Source organism: Leptonychotes weddellii, chromosome 1 (assembly GCF_054177405.1).
Source record: "Leptonychotes weddellii isolate Sample4059 chromosome 1, ASM5417740v2, whole genome shotgun sequence".
Classification (NCBI taxonomy): domain Eukaryota; kingdom Metazoa; phylum Chordata; class Mammalia; order Carnivora; family Phocidae; genus Leptonychotes; species Leptonychotes weddellii.
In genome coordinates, this window is record NC_138369.1 from 148871777 (window position 1) to 148893148 (window position 21372).

A 21372-nucleotide genomic window follows, 5' to 3' on the forward strand; every position below is an offset into this window, starting at 1 on the left:
GATAGGAAAGATTGAAATTCCTGTTTATCAGATAAAATGTAAAATTATGCAGAAAGAAAAAGATATATATGTAGATAAATACAGATATATACATGTATGTAGAGTCATCATTTTGCTAAGATGGCTTTGTTCCAGTACTGAACTATACAGGGGTGTAGGGCACTGTTTTTTTTTTTTTTTTTAAGGCACTGTTTTTTATTCCCCCGGCTGTGCCAAAAAATATTTAGTTGTCAGATTACAATTTGAGGACAGAAAAATGGCTTCAACATCTTTCTCAGTTTGGGACCCTGCCAAAAGGTACGTTGGCAAAAGCTAAGTTAAGAGGACAAAGCCGCTCTGAGGCGCTGGAGAAGACAGGCCCTTAGGAACTTTCCAGAGACGCCTTAAATGGAGCTGGCGGGAAGCTCGCCGCGCCAGGGCGGGCGGAGGAGTGCGGAACGCGCAGCTTCCAGGACTTCCCACTGCCCGGGAACCAGGCCGACCTGTTCCCAGTGCTGCCTTCCCGCCTCCCCGTCTCCCTCTGCAGGCCCAGAGCCCCATGCCGCGCGCCTTCTTCCCCCGCGCCTGGCCCGGCTTCTCCCGGAGGGCGCCCGGGCGGCCGGCGGGGGGGGCGGGCAGCGGGGGTCGCGGTCCGGGAGGCGGGAGGCGGCACTCGGTTGGGGTTTCCAGGTGAAGGGGGAGAAAACAACCGGTCAGTCGGGGCGGAGCCGGGCGGGCGGGGCGAGGGCGGAGGGCACATTGCCTCATCCTGTACATTTTACTGGAAACGGGACGCATCCGGAGGAGGGGCCGGGAGGTGGCTCCGACGCCGCCAATGGCCCGGCGGGGCTCGGGGGAGGCAGGCGAGGCGGCGGTCCCTTCTCCCCGCCCCCGGAGCCCGGTTAAATAGCCGGGCAGCCCCGGCCGCGCCCGTGCCCGCGCCATCCTCCCGCCGCTCGGTCCGCGAGTCCTCCAGAGCCACAGCCGGGAGGCAGCCGCGCGCAGCGAGCCGGTGGCGCAGGAGTGTGGGTCCCCGAGCGCCCAGCCCGGGAGCATGATCGTGGACAAGCTGCTGGACGACAGCCGCGGAGGAGAGGGGTTGCTGGACAGGGTTGGCGACGGTGGCCTCATGACCAGCCCGCTGAACCTGGCCTATTTCTACGGCGCATCGCCGCCGGCCGCGGCCCCGGGCGCCTACGACGCCAGCTGCTCGTCGTCGGGGCCCTCGGCGCCCGGCTCGCCCGGCTCCGACTCCTCCGACTTCTCCTCCGCCTCGTCCGTGTCCTCCTGCGGGGCTGTGGAGTCCCGGCCGAGAGGCGGCGCGCGCGCGGAGCGGCTACAAGGTACCCACCCACCGGCCTGGGCGGGGGCAGTCCCAGCACCCCCAGCACCCCCGCAACCCCTGCTCCCGCGTCTCCCCCGTCTCCTGGCGGCCCACACGCCGGGAGGGGAAGGTCCGCGCCGCCCAGGTGCGAAGTTCCTCGCCCAGAAGTTGGGTGGCCTCTGCGACTTCCGTAGCGGCGGTATCCCATCACGCTAGCCATTATTTATTAGGCGATTACTGGATGACGCTCTGTGCTAGGCGTTTGATACAACTCGATGCCCTTTGACCATCTGTAAAATCCGGGCGCCATCCAGTTGGCCTGGTAGCTCAAAGGGCCTCTAAGAGCAGAGCTCTGACTTTTGGGGCTGGGGATGAATCACGTTAGGTTTTCTCTCACTCTTCTTTTTTCTTAAAAAAAAAAAAAAGGCTTTATTAAGGCATAATTCATATACTTGTGGCGAGTTTTTGGATCTGATGTAGGCTTAACTTTCTTGTCACCAGTGAGGTTTGAATACTGTGTTTAAGGTCAACTTATTTTTTTCCTAAGTATTTGTGGAAATATTAAATAAAAGGACCTTATGTTAAGGGAAAGAAACTGATATTAACAAGATGTAAGATGAAACTGCACGGAAAACCAGCTCGATTTATGTCTTTAGTTTGTGATGTTTCCGAGTTTCGGGAAGTTCTGTGTTCTGTATGATTTAGAATGGTTAAACCAAATCTTAAAGGCATAATGTTTCCGTTCTTCTGCTATGAATTGGTTAGTTTCTTTTCTTAATAAGCCAAGTTGCATAACTTGAGGGAAAACAGGATTGGCACTGTGGGTAGACTAAAGAACCTCTAGATAATCTCACATACTGGAAAGTTTAATCAGCATGATTTTAAAGAACGAATCTTTTAGGTGTTCCCTCCTGCTAGCCACTTTTGTTTCAGTTGTTTTTTATTTTAAAGAGTGATTTTTCATTTTCACTTAAAAAGTAATTTAAGTCCCTTATTTTATAAGGTGTTCCCTGTATGTTAAATGTGTAGCAGATGCAAAAAACTGTGTGTGTGTATTAGAAATTTTTCTTTCACATTTGGTCTTCATCTGGCTGAAACAGTTTTGCTAGTTCTTTGGTTTACCACATAGACATAGGGGATTTCTGAAACTGAATTTTTCTCCCTGTGACGTTGAATTAACTGCTGTCATTCCAGAGAAATGCTGTATTAGTTTCTGGCAAGATTTTCCTAAATTTAAACATAAAATCAACTGGTCATTTAATTTACTCCATCATAGAATTGTTTCCTCTCATATGCTTATGATATATCTATATCTGTGTATCTTCAAATTAGGCTTTGTTTCTTGTCCCATCTTCTTACTTTTTTCCCCACTCTCAAGTGAGAGTCTCAATTATTCATTTCCTGACTTTCTGCGTGTTTACTTTGTGTTCGGCTCATCCCAAGAGGTTGTGACATAGTAGCGGTCAGAAGCTGTAAACATAGACTACATTTTAAAGTGTATTTTAAAATTTAAATTGAAATGAGATTATTTCCTTTCTACTTAGAAAGCCTAGGTGAGCAATTCCAAAAACCATTGGTGAGGGGAAATCATGTGTGTGTATGTCGAAATGTGTTTAAGCTTAGTGAATTTAAGCAGCTTTCTTGGCATAGCTGAACGGAGGGAAATAATAAGAAACAAATCTAAGACATCATTGATTGTTAGGCTTTAGCACATTGAAATCTTTGGAGGAAGTTTGTGTTGTGCTTTCTTAGGTTAGTGGAATTAATAGACTTTAAGTTTCTGTGTGGACATAAAGCCTCTGTTTTGAAAAACCTAAAAATCCATCATTTATTGCTTGTTCCCTCAAGGTTTTTTAAAAAGTCAAGAATAATTACAGATTTATGAGAGGGTGGCAAAATCTGTGACAGTGTCTTTTGGATGGATAGGGCTGAAAGACAAAGAGGCTTAATTTGGGTTTATCTGTTGGCTCTGGGGGCCCCCAAAACCACAGCTTTATGAGCTTTCTTAGGGTGTCTGGTGAAGAAAAGTATTAGGAAATGAAGAATCCTTAAGTAGGGCTGGGGGCTGACCGTTGACCAGAGTGAGTTGGAAAGGCTTTGCAGTCTGTTGGTTGGGGGCTTCATACATTAGAGAGCTATGCTTTTGAGATTATCAAGATTTGTGCCTGTAAAGAGATTTAACTGGGATATGTTTTGTTTTCTTTTGAACAGTCGAACCCCATATGGGGGTTGGAAGGCAGCAGAGAGGACCCTTTCAAGGTGTTCGTGTGAAGAACTCGGTGAAGGAACTACTCCTGCATATCCGAAGTCATAAACAGAAGGCTTCTGGCCAAACTGTGGATGATTTTAAGGTGGCACCTAGTTTTTGTTTTGGGTCAGGGCAGGGAGGTTATTCTGTCAGGATATTTATTATTCTCTGTTGACCTAGGTCCAGTTGGTCTTTGTAGACCACATGACAAAGTCATAGGATGGAGGGCATATTGGTCTCTGTCTGTTGTATTTCTATCACTTAGCCCGGTACTAGGCGCACAAAGGAAATCTAATGAGGGAATGAATAAATGAAGGCAAGTTGGAGGCAAGGAATTCATGGGGTTCAGTTGAAATGGAAGAGCTTGACTAGAAAGGGAAAACTCAAATGGCCTTACATATTTTGTCTTGACTTAGTTGAACTAAGATGAAAGTGAACATGGGGAAAGTTGCAAGATAGAATAAAAGTTAAGATAGAAAATAAATATTGCTAGGATAACTATCAAAGATTTATGGTGAGCTGTAAAGAATGGTAGAGATAAGTCTGTTTTATTGATGTTCATTAAATAGGAAACCATTTGATATGCATTAAATTGGAAACTTTTTTTCCTTATAGACGGAAAGTGTGAACAGAGAGCAATTCACAGGTAAGAATTCCTTCTATTCATATTATGGGGGCTTTAGAGTAAAATAATGTAGTGTGATTATGGGTAAAATTTAGAAAATAAGGTGATCACAGATTCCATATTCCTTTCTGGGGTATAGAATTGAAGAACACAGTACCATATAGTGGGAAAAGGAAAGGACCTGATTCGTTGTCTGATGGACCAGCTTGCAAAAGGCCAGCTTTATTACATACCCAGTTTTTGGTAAGTACCTCACTATTTTCCTCTGAATACGCTTTGGAAATCTTTCCTGGAATAGTTTTGAAAGAGCGCATGCCACTTACTTTTTTCTTCTTCTCCAGACACCGCCTCAAACACCAACACCTGCAGAGAGCATGGAAGATGTTCAGCACAGTGAATCCAAACAGGACAGCAGTGCCGATCTGCTTCAGAACATAATCAACATTAAGAATGAGTGCAGCCCGGTTTCCCTAAATACTGTCCAAGTTAGCTGGATGAGCCCTGGGGTGGTCCCGCAGGGCTCCCCCCGAGAACAGTGTCAGGACTTCCACAGAGGGCAGATCTTCTCTCCACCGCAGAAGTACCAACCCTTCCAAGTCAGCAGCTCCGCACACCTGATGGATCAGGCGGCCCTGTACCAGTATTCGCCCCAGAGCCAGAACCTGCAGCACCCCCCGCCACCACCACAGCACTACACCCACACCCCAGCTCTGGAATACAGTCCTTATTCCAGAACTTCCCAGTCCCCCAGCTATGAACCAAACCTCTTTGATGGCCAAGACCCACAGTTCTGCCCAGATCAAAGTTTTGCATCCTTTCTAAATAGTCAGGCATCTGAGAATATTGCTGGTCCCATTCAGAACTCCCACAACGTTCAGCAGCAAAATGAGTCCCAGCTGCAGAGCTTCAACATGATGCCGCCCAGTGCCTGTGAGGCTATGGTGGGCCATGATGCAGGCTCCACCCCTTTAAGCACCTCACTGCCATTCCCGAACATCATCGGAAATCCAGTGAACACCACACAGTTAGGGAAGTCATTTTTTCAGTGGCAAGTAGAGCAAGAAGAAAGCAAATTGGCAAATATCTCCCAAGACCAGTTTCTTTCAAAGGATACAGATGGTGACACGTGAGTATCCTTTTCTGTAGCTGATTTGGTAAACCACACTTGTTAGATGTAGTGGGCACAGAATTTCTCTGGGGTATATCAAGTTAGACCTTAGTAAGTGGCTAATCAGGACAACTAGTGTAGGTAGAAATTGCTGTTCAATGAAGTGAATATTTCAAGAGTTTTCCTTATTTTTTCTGTCTGACCAGGTTACCTGTTCTAAATTAATAAAAATGTCCGTGCCTTCTTTGAATACTTGGTTTTGAAAGACCAGCGTAGATTGAGTCTGTAGAGCAAAAACAGATCACGATTAGTTGGTCAATGATCAACTGTGAGTTGACTTGTAGATTGAATCTTAATCTGTCGTGACATCTTTGTGGTCATGGGCAAGTTATTTAACCTCTCTATGCCCGAGTTTCTTGACATGTAAAATGAAAAGACCTCCCTCTTAGGGTTTTTAGGAATATTAAAAATAATAGATTTAAAGTGATCAGCATGGTGCTTGTCATTCATCTTATTGTTTCTGGTAGCTTAACATGTCTTGTTGTGACTCAAATGTGTTATCAACCCAGCAGAAAAGACAAATTATTGTCTGTAATATTTCTTTTGAGTGCACCAGCATATCAAGAAAGGGGCTAGAGAATTTTTTAATTTTTAAAGATGAAGTTAGTGAAGTCAGAGATAATTCACCTCTTTCTCTTCTTATTTCCCAGGTTCCTCCATATTGCTGTTGCCCAAGGGAGAAGGGCACTTTCCTATGTCCTTGCAAGAAAAATGAATGCGCTTCACATGTTGGATATTAAAGAGCACAATGGACAGGTGAGGATCTTGTCAGAATGAACTGACAGAGATGTGGAAAGAGGACGATGACCAGTTTCATATTTATGTGTAGATCATTTTAGAGCTCCAGACCAAGAGTTTAGTTAATATTAACTTTGAGATGTTGACTCTTTGCCACCATCAGCCTTGAAGTTATTAACGTTAACTTTGTAGTTATTTGACCAAAGACTAACTGGGTATAATAAAGCCACACCCTAAGCTTATTTTCATTTCCTTGTGTTACAGTATCTTACTGCTTACTAATAGGATTTCTTTTCTCTATGTGGGGTTTTCCCCTCAGTCTTAGTTTATGTTCATATTCCGTGTTAGGGTAGTGTTACATATGTCAACAAAATCCTTTTTCTCTCTGAATGTCCACAGAGCGCCTTTCAGGTGGCAGTGGCCGCCAATCAGCATCTCATTGTGCAGGATCTGGTGAACCTTGGGGCCCAGGTGAACACCACCGACTGCTGGGGAAGAACCCCTCTGCACGTCTGTGCTGAGAAAGGGCACTCCCAGGTGCTCCAGGTAAGAGGCAGTGAGCTGGCTTCTGCTATCACAGGGCCAAAGAGATAGGGCTTGGATATTAGAAGTCAGATGCAGGTTGCCTGTTGCAATAATCTATCTTGAGTTGACTTACTCGTTTCTTGGGACTACTAGTAAATAAGTATTTGTGTAACTTGTCTTTCACTAAAGTGTATCTTTTTAAATTTTGCAGGCAATTCAGAAGGGAGCAGTGAAGAGCAATCAGTTTTTGGATCTTGAGGCGACTAACTATGACGGTAAGCAACAGAAATTTTATTGGATGAAAAACCATTTAGAGAGTGGGACCCATCAATTCTAAGGGTATTAAGTTTTATACCAAGAAAGAAGGGAGGTAATTAAAGCTAAAATAGTTTATAGATAAAGTTAGCACTATGGATAAAGTAAGCACTAGCACCAATGGAGGGAATGTTCAGATGGCCTTACTGGTTCTTGTGGGGCCCATCTGTAGGTCGTGTTAGAGACTGTCCTCAAGGTCTGTCCTTGTGGAGCAACTAAACGCCTGATGGAAGCTTGACCACTGCTTTATTATATTCTTTTAGGCCTGACTCCCCTCCACTGTGCAGTTGTGGCCCACAATGCTGTAGTGCATGAACTTCAGAGAAATCAACAGCCCCATTCACCTGAAGTTCAGGAGCTTCTACTGAAGAACAAGAGTCTGGTTGACACCATTAAATGTCTGATTCAGATGGGAGCAGCAGTGGAAGCCAAGGTAAATTCTCAGAAGAGTTTGGAGATGGGATAGGGAAGAAAAGTGTTTGTAGCAAAAGACCTCATTCCCAAGTATAAACGAAAACTTTTTTTCCTCTTCTTAAATTAATGGAGTAGGTAGCAATGCATGGATAATTAAGAAGCTTAGCTTTTAAAATCATCAGCTTTCTTAATTTGCTTTTAATTTGTGCATTGTTATTCAAAAGATCATTGAGCTGTGAAATAAACTAATCTTTGTTTGGAAGGAAGAGAAAATCCTTGAAATTGATATTGTGATTTTGGCTTCTATTTTCATATACTAATAATAAGAGTAGTGCTTTTTTGTAAGGGTTGTTCCATCATTGTGGGATCTGCACTTAAGCTGTTTTTTAAACTGGAAAATATTTTATTCTCTTTAAATTTGAGGTTTATTTACTGAGTATCTCTTATGTACAAGGCACTGAGTTGGGAGCTCTGGGGGAAGAATGCTTAAACCATAAGCTACTTCCCAGACCTTGGCAAGCAGAAGAGGTGAGAGATGCAGCTAATTTTGTCTACAGGGTGGCCACCGAGTCTGGAAACGCAGGCGAATACATAGTAAATGTTTTATTGTCTTGTATTACAGTATATGGTAAAATAGTATTGTTTATGTCTCTACACTTTGTGGCCACCCTGTGTATAAGAGCAGACTGTGATAGGAGGTATATAGGAAATTGATGGGGAATTTTGGAGGAATAAGACAGTTCATTTAGTCTGGGATGAAGGAAGACTTTGTGGAGATGCGCGCATTCACAGTGAGTCTCCAAGAGTGAGTCAGACATTTGTGAGCCTGGGTGAAAAGCATATCCAAAAGTCGTGTCTGGATGTTCATTGTTTCCCTCTCTTGCCTTTGTTAAGGATCGTAAAAGTGGTCGCACAGCCTTGCATTTGGCAGCGGAAGAAGCAAATCTGGAACTCATTCGCCTTTTTTTGGAGCTGCCCAGTTGCCTGTCTTTTGTGAATGCAAAGGTACTTCTAGAAAGCTTCCGCAACTTCATTAGACTCGGAATGACCTTTATTATAACTTCTTCAGGCTTTTGAGCTGCTTTCATGAAAATCTCCCTTTCTGAGAGGTGCCATTTTATCTCTGTCTGTAGGCTTACAATGGAAACACTGCCCTCCATGTTGCTGCCAGCCTTCAGTATCGGGTGACACAGTTGGATGCAGTTCGACTATTGATGAGGAAGGGAGCAGACCCAAGTACTCGGAACTTGGAGAATGAACAGCCAGTGCATTTGGTTCCTGATGGCCCTGTGGGAGAACAGGTGAGGGCTACAGAAGGGAGAGGAGGCGGTGTAGGGCCGAGGCCAGCAGGCGCTCTTGAGGTGGGCTCTCTCACTGTCTGGGTCTCGTAACGTCTGTGTAGCAACCGTGGAGGCAAATGCTTTGTTTCTAAAGGAAGAGTAAGAAATTTGAGGGTTATCCATGGACCCAGAATGGTCGAAGATCCGACAGTCTTTTCTTCCATAACACAAAGTTGGGTTTAGAGTAAAGTCAGAATGGTTTGAGGTTTGAAAGCTGATGCAAGAGGAGGCACCAAGGTTCCTGCAGACATCAAGGAAAGAGACTCTTAGGTTTACAAGTGATGGGTCTTCAGATTGTGGGTGTAATTTGAGTCCGTCTCTGTAGTGTTCAGGATAGCCCCAGGGACATAGTGAGTGCTCAGTAAGCATTCCCTGTTCCACTTGTTTCTATCTACTAACTGCTACTAAATAGGAAACGGAAGGTTGGTTATGTAATTTAGAACCCAGAAAGACTTGAAACAAAGTTATGCTTCACTCATCATATGGTTATATATTACCTTTGGAGATTGAATAGTTTCACATGGCTCAACTTTTCTTAATAACAAGAACTGAATCTTTTCAGAACGTAAGGTATTTTTTGATGGCAGTCTTTCTCTGACGTAAATGAGGGTGATTGTGGCTACGGCAGGTCATTGCAAACTTTGATAATCACAGAATATATGAAATGCAATGTAGCCTTTTCTTTGATTCACAGCCCTTAGTAGGACCATAATGTTACAGGAACCCCTATACGTAGAGCTCTTTTTGTAACTTAAGGTGAATCTCTTGATAATTTGTAAAGAGTTCTCATGTTACAAAACTTTGCAGTGTAAAGGTTCAGCTGAGAAAATGGAGCCTGAGAGGTTGCACAGATGGGAATCATCATCGAATAGTAAATGGCAGAGGCCCAAGCCCAGTGTTTGCTTCTCCTTCACTCTTTGTGGTGCGCAGTCATACAGCAGTGTTCTCAGGGATTACGGAGTATGGAGAGCCACTTGACTCTTCACTCTTCTCTTGTTACTACTCTCCTTTCTGCTTTTGTGTTTTTGTGTCTGTGTGTTGGGGGGAGGGTTTTTTCCTTTGCTTCTGTGGTCAGACTCTGGTCATTGTGTCTCCCCTCCTAGCAGCTATCAGTGGCATCCCCTGCCCTAATCTTCTTTCTTCTGATTTGTTGCTTTTAATCTGCTGTGGGCCAGGAGAAAGATAATAGTATAAAATGAATCGCTAGATCCTGAGTGAACCGAGGAGCTCTTTTGTGACTCATACATTTATGCACAGATGCTTTACTTATTTATTTTTAAAGATTTTATTTATTTACTTAGTGCGTGAGTGCACGCACACGAGTTAGCAGGGGGAGGGGCAGAAGGAGAGGGAGAGAGAGAGAATCCCAAGCCCGATGTGGGGCTCGATCTCACGACCCTGAGATCATGACCTGAGCTGAAATCAAAAGTCGGATGCTCACCCAACTGAGCCTCCCAGGCACCCCTGTGTGCAGATGCTTTAATTGGACATCCTGAAAGCTGTTCTTACTTGAAGAGTATTAAAGATTAACTTGTGTGTGGAGGGCGCCTGGGTGGCTCAGTCGTTAAGTGTCTGCCTTCGGCTCAGGTCATGATCCTGGGGTCCTAGGATCGAGTCCCACATCGGGCTCCCTGCTCGGCGGGAAGCCTGCCTCTCCCTCTCCCACTCCCCCTGCTTGTGTTCCTGCTCTAGCTATCTCTCTCTCTGTCAAATAAATAAATTAAAAAAAAAAAAACCTTGGTGCCTCCTCTTGCATCAGCTTTCAAACCTCATGTGTGTGTATGAAGTGGGCTCTCGGTTCTTCTTAGTTGAACCCGACTTCAGAATAGGTGAGGTACTGTAATATACCGTAATAACTGCCTTACATTCAATGTTCTCACAAATAGCAAAAGTAGAGATTAGGAAAGGATTGTATAGGTCTTATTTAAGCTGGAGATTTTCAACTGTAGATAATTTTTAATGGAGATGCTTTACTTTCTTGCACTCCAGAATCATTATAGGAGATCTGTAATAAGCTTGAAAGGACTTATAGTAGTATTTTTTAAGTTACCTTAAAATCTTGAAATGTATTGTTGCATACCTTCATATATTTACTTACAAGTTGACAGGAGTGTGTAGAGTATATAAAAAAGGAATGAAACTCTAAAGGAAATATGGTACTTTGATCATAAAAAGTAAACCTCACAAATCCTATTTATTTTTCTTCCAGATCCGACGTATCCTGAAGGGAAAGTCCATTCAGCAGAGAGCTCCACCATATTAGCTCCATTGACTTGGAGCCTGGTCGGCAACACTCACTGTCAGTTAGGCAGTCCTAATGTATCTGTACATAGACCATTTGCCCCGTATTTGGCAAATGTAAGTTGTTTCTATGAAACAAACATATTTAGTTCACTATTATATAGTGGGTTATATTAAAGAAAAAGAAGAAAAATATCTAATTCCTCTTGGCAGATTTTAATATTTCATACCCAGTTATCTGGGATCAACACATCTGAATTTAATCTTGAATGGTAAAATCGACTTCAATTAACAGTAGCTTTTGGGTAGGGCAAGGCTTTGATTTGTGGCATAAGGCATTGCTCGGGTAGCCATTGTCAGTTTAAAAGCAGGTAAACTATAAACATTTTTTAAAGAAAATGAAAGCATATGAAAGGAAAAAATAAATCTGGATGTAGTCTTGAGGCTTCATGTGGCCCAATGAAGTACCTGATCGTTGTTATTGGTATTGGAAAGTGTCTAGGTGTTGGACTAGATGAAATGTACCAGGGTTAAAATTTGATTTCTGCAAATTGTATATAGTTGTTGTTTTGTCTTTTAAAGTATTTGTACATATTTGGTCATTGACGTGGCCACATTTGAAATGTAAATTGATAAAATAGAAAAGAACAAGTGAATTGTCACTATTTAAGAAAATGATACAGGGGCGCCTGGGTGGCTCAGATGGTTAAGCGTCTGCCTTTGGCTCAGGTCATGATCCCGGGGTCCTGGGATCGAGTCCCGCATCGGGCTCCCTGCTAGGCGGGGAGCCTGCTTCTCCCTCTGCCTCTGCCTCTCTCTCTCTCTCTCTGACTCTCATGAATAAATAAATAAAACATTAAAAAAAAAAAGAAAAGAAAATGATACACATTCAGAAGAGCTGTGTAATCACGCATCTACCATCTCTGTGGATGGAGCAGATTGAGAGTCGTTCCCTTAGTAGCTGACAGAGCTCTGTTTGAATTGTAAATATGCTTTTACTCATGCATGGAGATGAGACACACTATTTGTAAGGAATTGCATGCTCTTAAAGCGAACACCTCTTTGTGGCTCACTTTCTAGAATTTATAATGTACTTGTTGGAATTTTGTTTTACCTTTATAGGAACATTAAAAAGTCAATACTGAAACATGTGTTACTGGTTTTCTATTGTCAAAGAATGAGAACACACCATGATGTTTCATATTACCATTCAGGAAAAAAATGCCTTATTTTTTTTAGTAACTTTGATTCTATTAATATTATTTTGCTTATCTCTGGCATACCCCAAGGAATGTAGTTGGCTTTGATTGCACACTAATTCACTGTAATAGATTTGATTCATTAAAAACCTTTTTTTTTTTTTAAATGAGAAGTCCCACAGGCAACTGGCTGATGAATCGTCTTCGTAGCTAAATCCTTTTAAATAACTTGACCTTTGGATTGATCACACTGTTTGCCCCAGTATGTCTTGTGGACAAAAGCTAGTTATAGTTATTTGGTATCTGTAAATACAGCTGTGATGTGAACTCATGGAAAAACTCATGCATGGTTTTAAATAAACATTAATTCAATAATACTTTTCATTTTAAGGATGTGCATTTCTTTTCCTTGTCCCTTATTTATATTTCCCTAGGTTGAAAAAGTGCTATTCATTACTAATCTTAATACCTTTAAATTAGTTAATATATTTTAATTTGGATTTTTTTTTGAGAACATGATTCCTAAAGGTATATAAAGTTTAACAATAAAATTCTTTGCCAAATTCATAGAAGCTTATTAGGTTCCGAGACTATAATGAAGCCTTAATAGATGCTGTTGATCATTTAGAAGTTTATGTGCCACAAAAGCTTTTGTGTTTGTGACTTTATTTTTCATACTTTATTTTGTGGCAACAGTGAGCATAGGAAAAACAGTTTGGAGATTACCAGGATCATCCTGAGAGCTGTCAGCCTGGGAAGAGCAGTAAACAGGGTCTTTCTCATTCCCAACATGCCATTTTGATGTGTGAGAACAAACATATGAACATCTGTCAGCGTCAGTCAGTTGCTGCACATACATTTTATTCTTATAACTTCTTTTGAGAATCTGGTAGAAGCTAGGACTCCTTTCCCTGGAAAAATGTACCTATGCATATATACGCAAATTCTGCATACAGTATCTTTCATTGCATTGCAATGCAACCTGATAACCAGAACAGTAGAAATGATATACCCCTGTGAAATATAGGTATACAGTGAACCTTTTTTCAAGTGAGCTTGAATCCCAACTTCTGTCATAATTAATTGAACCTGTGCTTAGCAAGCATATGATTTGCGTGTGTATGTGTATGCAAAGCTGTATAATGGATAAAGGCAAAAGGCGTATTTCTTAAGATGTATATGTGGGAAACAAGGCATGCACTTTATTAGTTAACATAAAAAGGGGGAAGAAATACAGAGATTCAGAAGAAGAATATCTTACGTGAAAGAGAACTAGGGAGACTTCAAGGTACAGCATTTGAGCTGTATCTTCAGAAGAGTTGATCTGGACATTCATAGAGGGGGAGGAGGGGTTGGTGAAAGGGACAGAAACAGAAAATGATGTGAACCAAGACAGTAGTATTTTGGGGGAACCACCGGTGATTCAGTGTAGTTTCATTAGCATCTGGATGGCCAATTAGTTTCATCTTAGGTTCTACCCTTAACTGGTAGCATTCTCATGAGTGGCAGGTTGAGAAACATCCTCAAGCAGCCTAGGGGCTTGGCAGGAAAGGGTGCTGTGATTGATGAGCAGTATCTGCTGCAGAGGTATGCAGGGTGGCTCTTGACAGGGTATTGTTTTAAAGACTGAGCCCCACAGCAACCAAGACTACATGCTCACTAGTGCAACCTCAGTCCCTGCTACAGTGCCTGGCCCAGAGAAGAAGCTCATAAAATAATTGGTTAAATGAGTGAACGAATATATGCCAATGCCGGCTGGGATCACTGATTCTGGGCAGAAGTAATGTTTCGAGCCGGAGTTATATTACTAAGCAATAATGAACTCATAACTGTCATAGTTCTGAACTTGACTCAACCATATAATCTAATAACCTAATGGGTAATGAAAATGGGCATAGTTATTATGTATTTTTATTTATTTATTAAAAAGATTTTAAAAATTTATTTTAGAGAGAGAGAGAGTGAGCGAGCAGGGAGAGGGGCAGAGGAAGAGATAGGCTCCTGAAGCAGACTCCCCACTGAGTGTGGAGCTGGACCTTGGGACCCTGAGATCATGACCTGAGCCAAAACCAAGTGTCAGCTACTCAACTGACTGAGCCACCCAGGTGCCCGTATTTATTTATTTTAAAAAATTTATTAATTTTTTTTTAAAGAGAGAGAGAATGAGCAGTGAGGGTGGCAGGGAAGGAGCAGAGGGAGAAGGAGAGAGAATTTCAAGCAGACTCCACGCTGAGTGGGGAGCCCGATGCAAGGGCTCGATCCCACGACCCCCAGATCACAACCTGAACGGTAATCAAGAGTTAGATGCTTAACCCATTGAGCCACCCACGTGGCTAGTTGTACTCTTTTTAAAATCAGGTGGTTCCTTTTGCAGAAGACTAACTCCAGGACTGTAGTTTGATATTTCACTAAGGAATCTCCTCAAGTGTCAGAGACCAAATCTAGTTCTATTTGTTAATCAAATCAGTAACATTTATCCTTTCTGTGTTTTTACTTAATCAGGAGAGGAGAATTTCCTCAAACTCCTCTAACCTTTAATAAATATCAACTTCTTAAACTCAGTACCCCTGACATCCATTTCCTGATAACATCTGTTCTGTACTGAATGTAACCTTAGGGAGAAATCAGCTTCAGCTACTGGCTAAGTTCTTGATGGTTCCTTTGAGATCAGGTCTGGATACGAGGTTTCAGATTAGTTATAACCAGACTGCTAGGTTTTTGTTTTTCCTGGTAGTGCCCTAGATTTGCTCTCGAGAGGAGGGGAAGGGACCCTATCATCAGATCTGATAGAGTAGCACAGTATCTGATGCATAGTAGCCAATAAATACTTCTTAAATTGAGTTTACTTTTATAGTTCTCTTTTTAATCACTTTACACCAGCTCTGGTTTTAGTCTATTTTCTGGTCCCCTCTGGAGTCTGCGTAGACCCAGAAACACTGCATGGATGATGCATTTCCAGGTGGAGTATGACTGGAGCTTGCTCTCAAAGCATGTCTAGGTTTCTTAGATGTATTCTTTGTCCTCCAGTCCCATGCTCCCTGTTCCTTGGCCTATCAGCCCAACTGGGTTTTGGAATGAGACAGAGTTGGACAACGAGTCCAGCTGCTGAATGTGCTAGTTTCAAGGTTTTGGTCTTCGGTAGACATCAGCATTTTTGTGAAACTTATTAAATGTGCAAGTGCCTTGGCCCCACCTCAGACTTCCTGAGTCAGAATTTCCAGGGTTTTCAGAGTCCTGGCAAGTATATGAGAAGATGATTTTAGTGCAGTTTTAATGTAAATTATTGGGGAAATGCAGACTTTGGAAAGTATCTGTGGCTGGACCATGGCTATATGGTGGTAACAGAATGAGTTGCTGGAATTCCCAGGGGGCCGAGGGAGCAAACTGATGAATGCTTGCTATGTGCCAGGTACGTTGGATCCCATGTTATAGAAACCAGCTTTGAAGGAGAGATCAGGAGTCACCATATTTTTTTTTTTTTTGGCTTTCAGAAAACACTTTTCAAAGGTCATTTTGGATTTTAATCCTCAGGTATATTAGTTTCCTAGGACTATGTAAATTATCACAAACTTGGTGACTTACAGCAAGAGAAATTTATTCTCTCACAGTCGTGGAGGCCCGAATTCTGAAATGAAGGTATTGGCAGGACCATGCTTCCTCCAAAGGCTCTAGGGGGGAACCCTTCCTTGCCTGTTTCAGTTTCTGGCAACTCCTGGCAAGTGTTCCTTGGCTGGTGGCAGTGTCACTCCAATCTTGGCCTCGATCTACATGGTTTTCTCCTCCACTCCGTGTCACTTGTCATTGGATTGAGGGCCCACTGGATCATCCAGGACGACCTCACCTCGAGATTCTTAACTACATGTGCAAAGATCCTTTTCCCAAATGAGGTAAGGTTCACAGGTTCTGAGGATTAGGACATGAGGACATGGACATGTCTTCTTGGGGTTCACCATTGAAACCACTACACCAGGGAACGAGGCTTTATCATCTTTTCTTCTGCTAGTATTCCTTTTACACAATGGTTAGGATGAATACTTCTTTTTGAGCAATCCTATAGTCTTGTCCTCAGAATCTATGAGCATTTTTTTAATACAGAATTCGTTTAATGCATGATATATCATCTCCATTTCATTTATTAAGATGTAATAACTGGCAATGACCAGGAACACTCATTTAACATTGATAAACTTTAGTAGAAGCAATAAAGTAATTATTGGCTATAATTTAAAAATTATTATAATGGTTAAAAGAACTTCAATTAATTGAAACTTACAACAATCAATAATTGATTATCGTTGGTTCTGTTCTCTGGTATGCATGTGAACAAACTTGCTGCTCTTCACTTTGATCATACTACCTAAAAAGCAAAATGGTCATAAATGACATGTCTTCATTTTTGACCATCTGACCTTGTAATGATAAAACCAGGGTAAGCACTTCCTGGAAACCACAGACATTTGGAAGTGAAAGATCAACTCCAGGAAATCCATGGTTTCAGACAATAAATACTGAACCACTTTGCCAAAATCCATCGAAATTTAGTGTTTTAGGTCTAGATATTATTTTTTGGAGTGACAAGATTCTGGCTATTTATTTGAAAATAGAGATTTCAATGGCTCCGGGTACTTGGTACCTGAATCCAGCACATGTTTCCTGTAGGAACAGCTTAATACCTTTGGGTTTGATAATAGGGACAAATTTAAGATTATAAAATAATACTAGATTTCAGGGCGCCTGGGTGGCTCAGTTGTTAAGCGTCTGCCTTTGGCTCGGGTCATGATCCCAAATTCCTGGGATCGAGCCCCGCATTGGGCTCCCTGCCCCGCGGGAAGCCTGCTTCTTCCTCTCCCGCTCCCCCTGCTTGTGTTCCCTCTCTCGCTGTGTCTCTGTCAAATAAATAAAATCTTCAAAGAAAAAAAATAATACTAGATTTCTTAGCTTAATTGATTTGGAGAATAAGTTTGAAATCACTGTTTATTTTTTCAACTCACAGTGTCTTAATGCCATGGCCTTTTCTCTGTATTTGCAACCAAACGTCCCTCGGGCAGACTTTCAGCTCAAGTGCTTGTGGAAGAGTGTGGGCGCCCTCGTGAAGCCTCAGGTGTGTCCCATGGAAGCCTCAGGTGTCGAATGCTGTTGGAGCATTTATTTGTCTCAGTGAGAACGAACTTCATTGAAAGTTCAGGTTGATAGGTTCCTTTTTAAGACATTTTATTTCCAAGGCTACATAAATGAGTCAGTTTTATTTATTCCCTCAGCTGAAGTTGTTATATCAAATCTGTTATCAAGGTCAAAATATTTGTGGAATTAATCTTTTCTTTCTATTTTCCCTGCTACCACCTATGTCTAGGTTTTTATGACTTCATTCTTTGATTACCACAATAGGCTTAAAAAAACCCATTTTATTATGGAAACATTCAAACATGCAGAAGTAGGTAGAATACTATATTGAACCCCCTTGTACCTCTCAGGAAGCTTCATCAGTTATAATCGCTTTATTATTTTTGTTTCTTCCCCCTTATTTTTCTTTTGAAGATGTTTAAGCCTATCCCACTCATCGTGGAATATCAGTATGTATTTCTGATAGATAAGCAATCTGTGTCTCCCATTGCTTTCTAATTATTCTTTCTCTAATCTTATTTTTCTCACCAATTCAACAATTTCTAACTGTTCGGCATACTTTTATGAAACCTAAGAAGGTTTCAAAGGCTCAGTATTGCTTATTGAATCAAATGCAAACTCTTGTCCTGATTTATAAAGCCATCTTTTTCATTACCCCCATCTGTCTGATCGTCCATTATTCCCAAACAGGCTGTAAGGTGGGTCTCCTCACCACTCTGCCGAGGCCTTATTCATTCCTATCTTTGGCCATGCTCTTTCCTACCCAAATTCTCTGCATCCTAGAAAGCTCTGCTTGGGTGCCACTTCTAGGAAGCTTTTCCCAGCTCATAATAACTTCTTTCTGCCCTGAGCACTTGGGATTTAAACATAGTTCCTTTAACTTTAAATCTGGTATTTTTTAATAGTCTTAATTACTATAATCTGGGAAGTAGGCTCCTAATCACTGACTAGCAGCATTTGTTTTTAAAGACTTTAAAATGTTTGGGTGAATGGTAACTCTAGGGATACAGAGCAGGTCAGTGGTGCTGGACAGAATCTAGCATCACTATGGTAGGCAGAATTCTAAGATGGCTTCATGGTGTCTGCCCCTGGTGTTATTCCTGCGATTACATTATGTTACATGACAAAAGTAATTTTCTGGATGTGATTAAGGTTACTAATGAGTTGACCTTAAGATAGGGAGACTATCCAGGTGCACCTGATCTAATCACCTGAGCCCTTTAAAAGAAGAGTTTTCTCTGGCTGGTCACAGAAGAGGAAGTTAGAGAGATTTGAATCCTGAGAAAGATTACACCTACAATTATTGGCTTTGAAGATGAAGAAGGGGGGCTGTGAGCTGAGGAATGCAGGTAGTTTCCAGATAGCCAGAAAGAAAATGGGATCTCAGTCCTACATGCCAAGGAACCGAATCCTGCCAACAGGCTGAATAAGCTTGGAAGCAGATTCTTGTCCAGAACCTTTAGATAAGAGCCCTGCCCAGCTGACTCCTGGAGTTTGGCCTTGTGATATTCCATGCAGAGAGTACTCAGCTTTCTGACCTGCCAAACTGTGAGATAATAAATTGATGGTGTTTCAACTGCTAAGTTTGTGGTAATTTGCTATGCAGCCATAGAAAACGAATACAATAGATAACACAGGATTTGGGCTTGTAGTAAGTTTTATGCATTTTCTGCTATTCTTCTTCCCCCCAGTTTTACTGAGATATAATTGACATACAGCACTATATGTAAGTTTAAGGTGTACTGTATAATAACTTGACATATATGCATTGTGAATGGTTGCTACAATAAGTTTGGTTAACATCTGTCACCTCATATAGTTACAAACATTTTGTGATTTTCCTTGTGATGATAACTCTTAGGATCTGCTCTCTTAGTAACTTTCAGATATACCATACAGCAATGTTAACTGTAGTCATCATGTACAATGCATTCCCAGGACTTACTTATCTTGTACGTGCAAGTTTGTACCTTTTGACCACCTTCACCCAATTTCCCCACCTTCCACTCCCTTCCTCTGGTAACCACAAGCCTGTTCTCTTTTTCTATGAATTTTTTTTAGGATGTTGTCTGTCATCCTTGTGCAGGGGTCATGCTAATGTTCTCTGTATCATTCTAGTTTTAGTATATGTGCTGCTGAAGTGAGCATCCTGCTACCTTACCAAGGCTCCAAATCAGGGTGCCTGGGTGGCTCAGTCGGTTGAGCGTCTGCTTTTGGCTCAGGGTCCTGGGATCAAGCCCCGTGTCAGGTTCCTTGCTGGGCGGGGAGTCTGCTTCTCCCTCTCCCTCTGTCTCTCCCCACTGGCTTATGCTCTCTCTCTCACTCACTCACTCTCTCTCTCAAATGCATAAAATCTTTTTTTTTTTTTTTAAGGCTCCAAATCAGGAAGGAAGGTTTTCCAATAGACGGAGGCACTCATCTTAGCATGTATGATCATTGCGCAGACTAGCAGAGCCCTTAGTTTATGATCCTTTGCTTTTGTCCATCAGTTTCTGACTATAGACAGGAAAATTTCAAGGAGAGGGAGGTCTAGCTTTCCTATTGCCTGTGTTTTCAAAAAAGTCTTTAAGAGGGTCCTTGAGCAGGGGAAGGTAATTAGGGCAGCGTATCTGACCATCATTAGCACTGGTTCATTATATAGTCAGACTAACCATTACCTCTGGTATGAGATGGGGGCAGATTTTGAAGAGAATGTACCCTTAAGCTCTGCAGCCAGCCAAGATTTCAGATGGTAGAACTTGCTTAAAAGTAAGGGGTCACTGGGTGGCTCAGTCGGTTAAGTGTCTGCCTTCAGCTCAGGTCATGATCCCAGGGTCCTAGTTATGGAGCCCCACATCGGGCTCCCTGCTCAGATGGAAGCCTGCTTCTCCCTGCTTGTGCTCTCTTGCTCTCTCTCTGTCAAATAAATAAATGAAATCTTAAAAAAAAATAAACGCAGACACTTCAGGAACTGGTCAACAAGTCGTTAATGAGGATACTTAGGAAGATGAGAACTGAAGTTACATTTCTTCTGCGGCTCAGAATCAGAGAGGATGGGCAAGGGCTAGGTTAATGGGCAGCTATTTCTCCAGCCATGCACATATAACACAAACAAGTGGTTAGACATTTATTTGGGGTGCCTGTGCATGATTCATAAAGAACTTGTTCCTTATAAAATTTACTGCTGAATGACTCATTGTAGGATGATGATGAAGATAAGGCTTCTAATTTAAAGAGTTAGGCAACCATCTTTTTAAAAATTGACTTTGTGAGGTATAGTTTACATACAATAAAAGGTATACTTTTTAAGTGTATAGTTCACTAAGTGCATACACCCATATAACCATCACCATAGTCAAGATACAGCACATTTTAATCAACTAGACAGTTCCCTTGTACACACTCCTTTGCAGTCAATCCCTCTCTCCACTCACTGTTCTAGGCAACCATTGATCTGATTTCTATCACTATAGATTCATTTTGCCTCTCTAGCATATCATATAAATGGAACCATACAGAATGTACTCTTTTGTGTTTAGCTTCTTTCACTCAGCATGGTGCGAGAACCATGAGATTCATCCGCATGGTTGCATTTGCTAGTAGTTATATTTTTATTGCTGGATAGTAATTAATTGTGTTAATAACACAATTTGTTAGCCATTCACTTAGTGGTGGACATTTGGGTTGTTCCAATTTTTGGCTATTATGAATAAAGTTGCTATGAACAGTCTTTGTGTGGACATATGGTTTTGTTTCATTTTGGTAAAGGCCTAGGCATGGAGTAGCTGGTTCAGATGATAAGTGCATATGTAACTTTAAAAGAAGCAGTCAAACTGTTTTCCAAAGTGGTTTTACCATTTTTCACTTTCATTGGCAGTGTGGAGGAGACCCAACTATTGTCCATCTTCCTCAATACTTGGTATTGTCAGTGTTTTTTAAGAGTTAGTCTTTAAATTTGAGAAACAAGACAGAGGATCATAGGGGAAGGGAGGAAAAAATGAAACAAGATGAAACCAGAAAGGGAGACAAACCATAAGCGACTCTTAATCTCAGGAACCAAACTGAGGGTTGCTGGAGTGGTGGAGGGTGGGAGGGATGGGGGGCTGGGTGATGGACACTGGGGAGGATATGTGCTATGGTGAGCACTGGGTATTAT

General features: G+C 42.0%; 1 protein-coding gene, 1 long non-coding RNA gene and 1 other non-coding gene across 3 annotated transcripts in view; 1 reads left to right on the plus strand and 2 right to left on the minus strand.

Moving 5' to 3' along the window:
• Nucleotides 1-898: 898 nt before the first annotated feature.
• NFKBIZ (NFKB inhibitor zeta) lies at nucleotides 899-12493 on the plus strand. Its single transcript, XM_081797568.1, has 12 exons — nucleotides 899-1322; nucleotides 3515-3654; nucleotides 4167-4197; nucleotides 4316-4419; nucleotides 4518-5302; nucleotides 5995-6100; nucleotides 6482-6628; nucleotides 6819-6882; nucleotides 7186-7355; nucleotides 8231-8341; nucleotides 8470-8637; nucleotides 10886-12493. Exons 1-12 carry the CDS (start codon nucleotides 1034-1036, stop codon nucleotides 10937-10939), a joined length of 2169 nt encoding a protein of 722 aa, XP_081653694.1. The 5' UTR covers nucleotides 899-1033; the 3' UTR covers nucleotides 10940-12493.
• LOC145716094 (uncharacterized) overlaps nucleotides 2393-21372 on the minus strand; it is a 238904-nt gene continuing 219924 nt past the window's right edge. The window contains exon 5 of the long non-coding RNA XR_014138448.1: nucleotides 2393-2408. This is a non-coding gene — a long non-coding RNA (uncharacterized LOC145716094). The remainder of the gene's footprint in view (nucleotides 2409-21372) is intronic.
• Nucleotides 19284-19385, minus strand: LOC115939612 (U6 spliceosomal RNA). Its single transcript, XR_004074397.2, has one exon. It is a non-coding gene; the product is annotated as a U6 spliceosomal RNA (small nuclear RNA).

Excerpts from the sequence above, each read along its gene's own strand:
- NFKBIZ (XM_081797568.1), top strand. The coding sequence starts at position 1,034 with ATGATCGTGGACAAGCTGCTGGACGACAGCCGCGGAGGAGAGGGGTTG. Across the intron at positions 7,356-8,230 it reads GAGCAGCAGTGGAAGCCAAG|GATCGTAAAAGTGGTCGCAC; the intron begins GTAAATTCTCAG and ends GCCTTTGTTAAG. Across the intron at positions 8,342-8,469 it reads TGTCTTTTGTGAATGCAAAG|GCTTACAATGGAAACACTGC; the intron begins GTACTTCTAGAA and ends CTCTGTCTGTAG.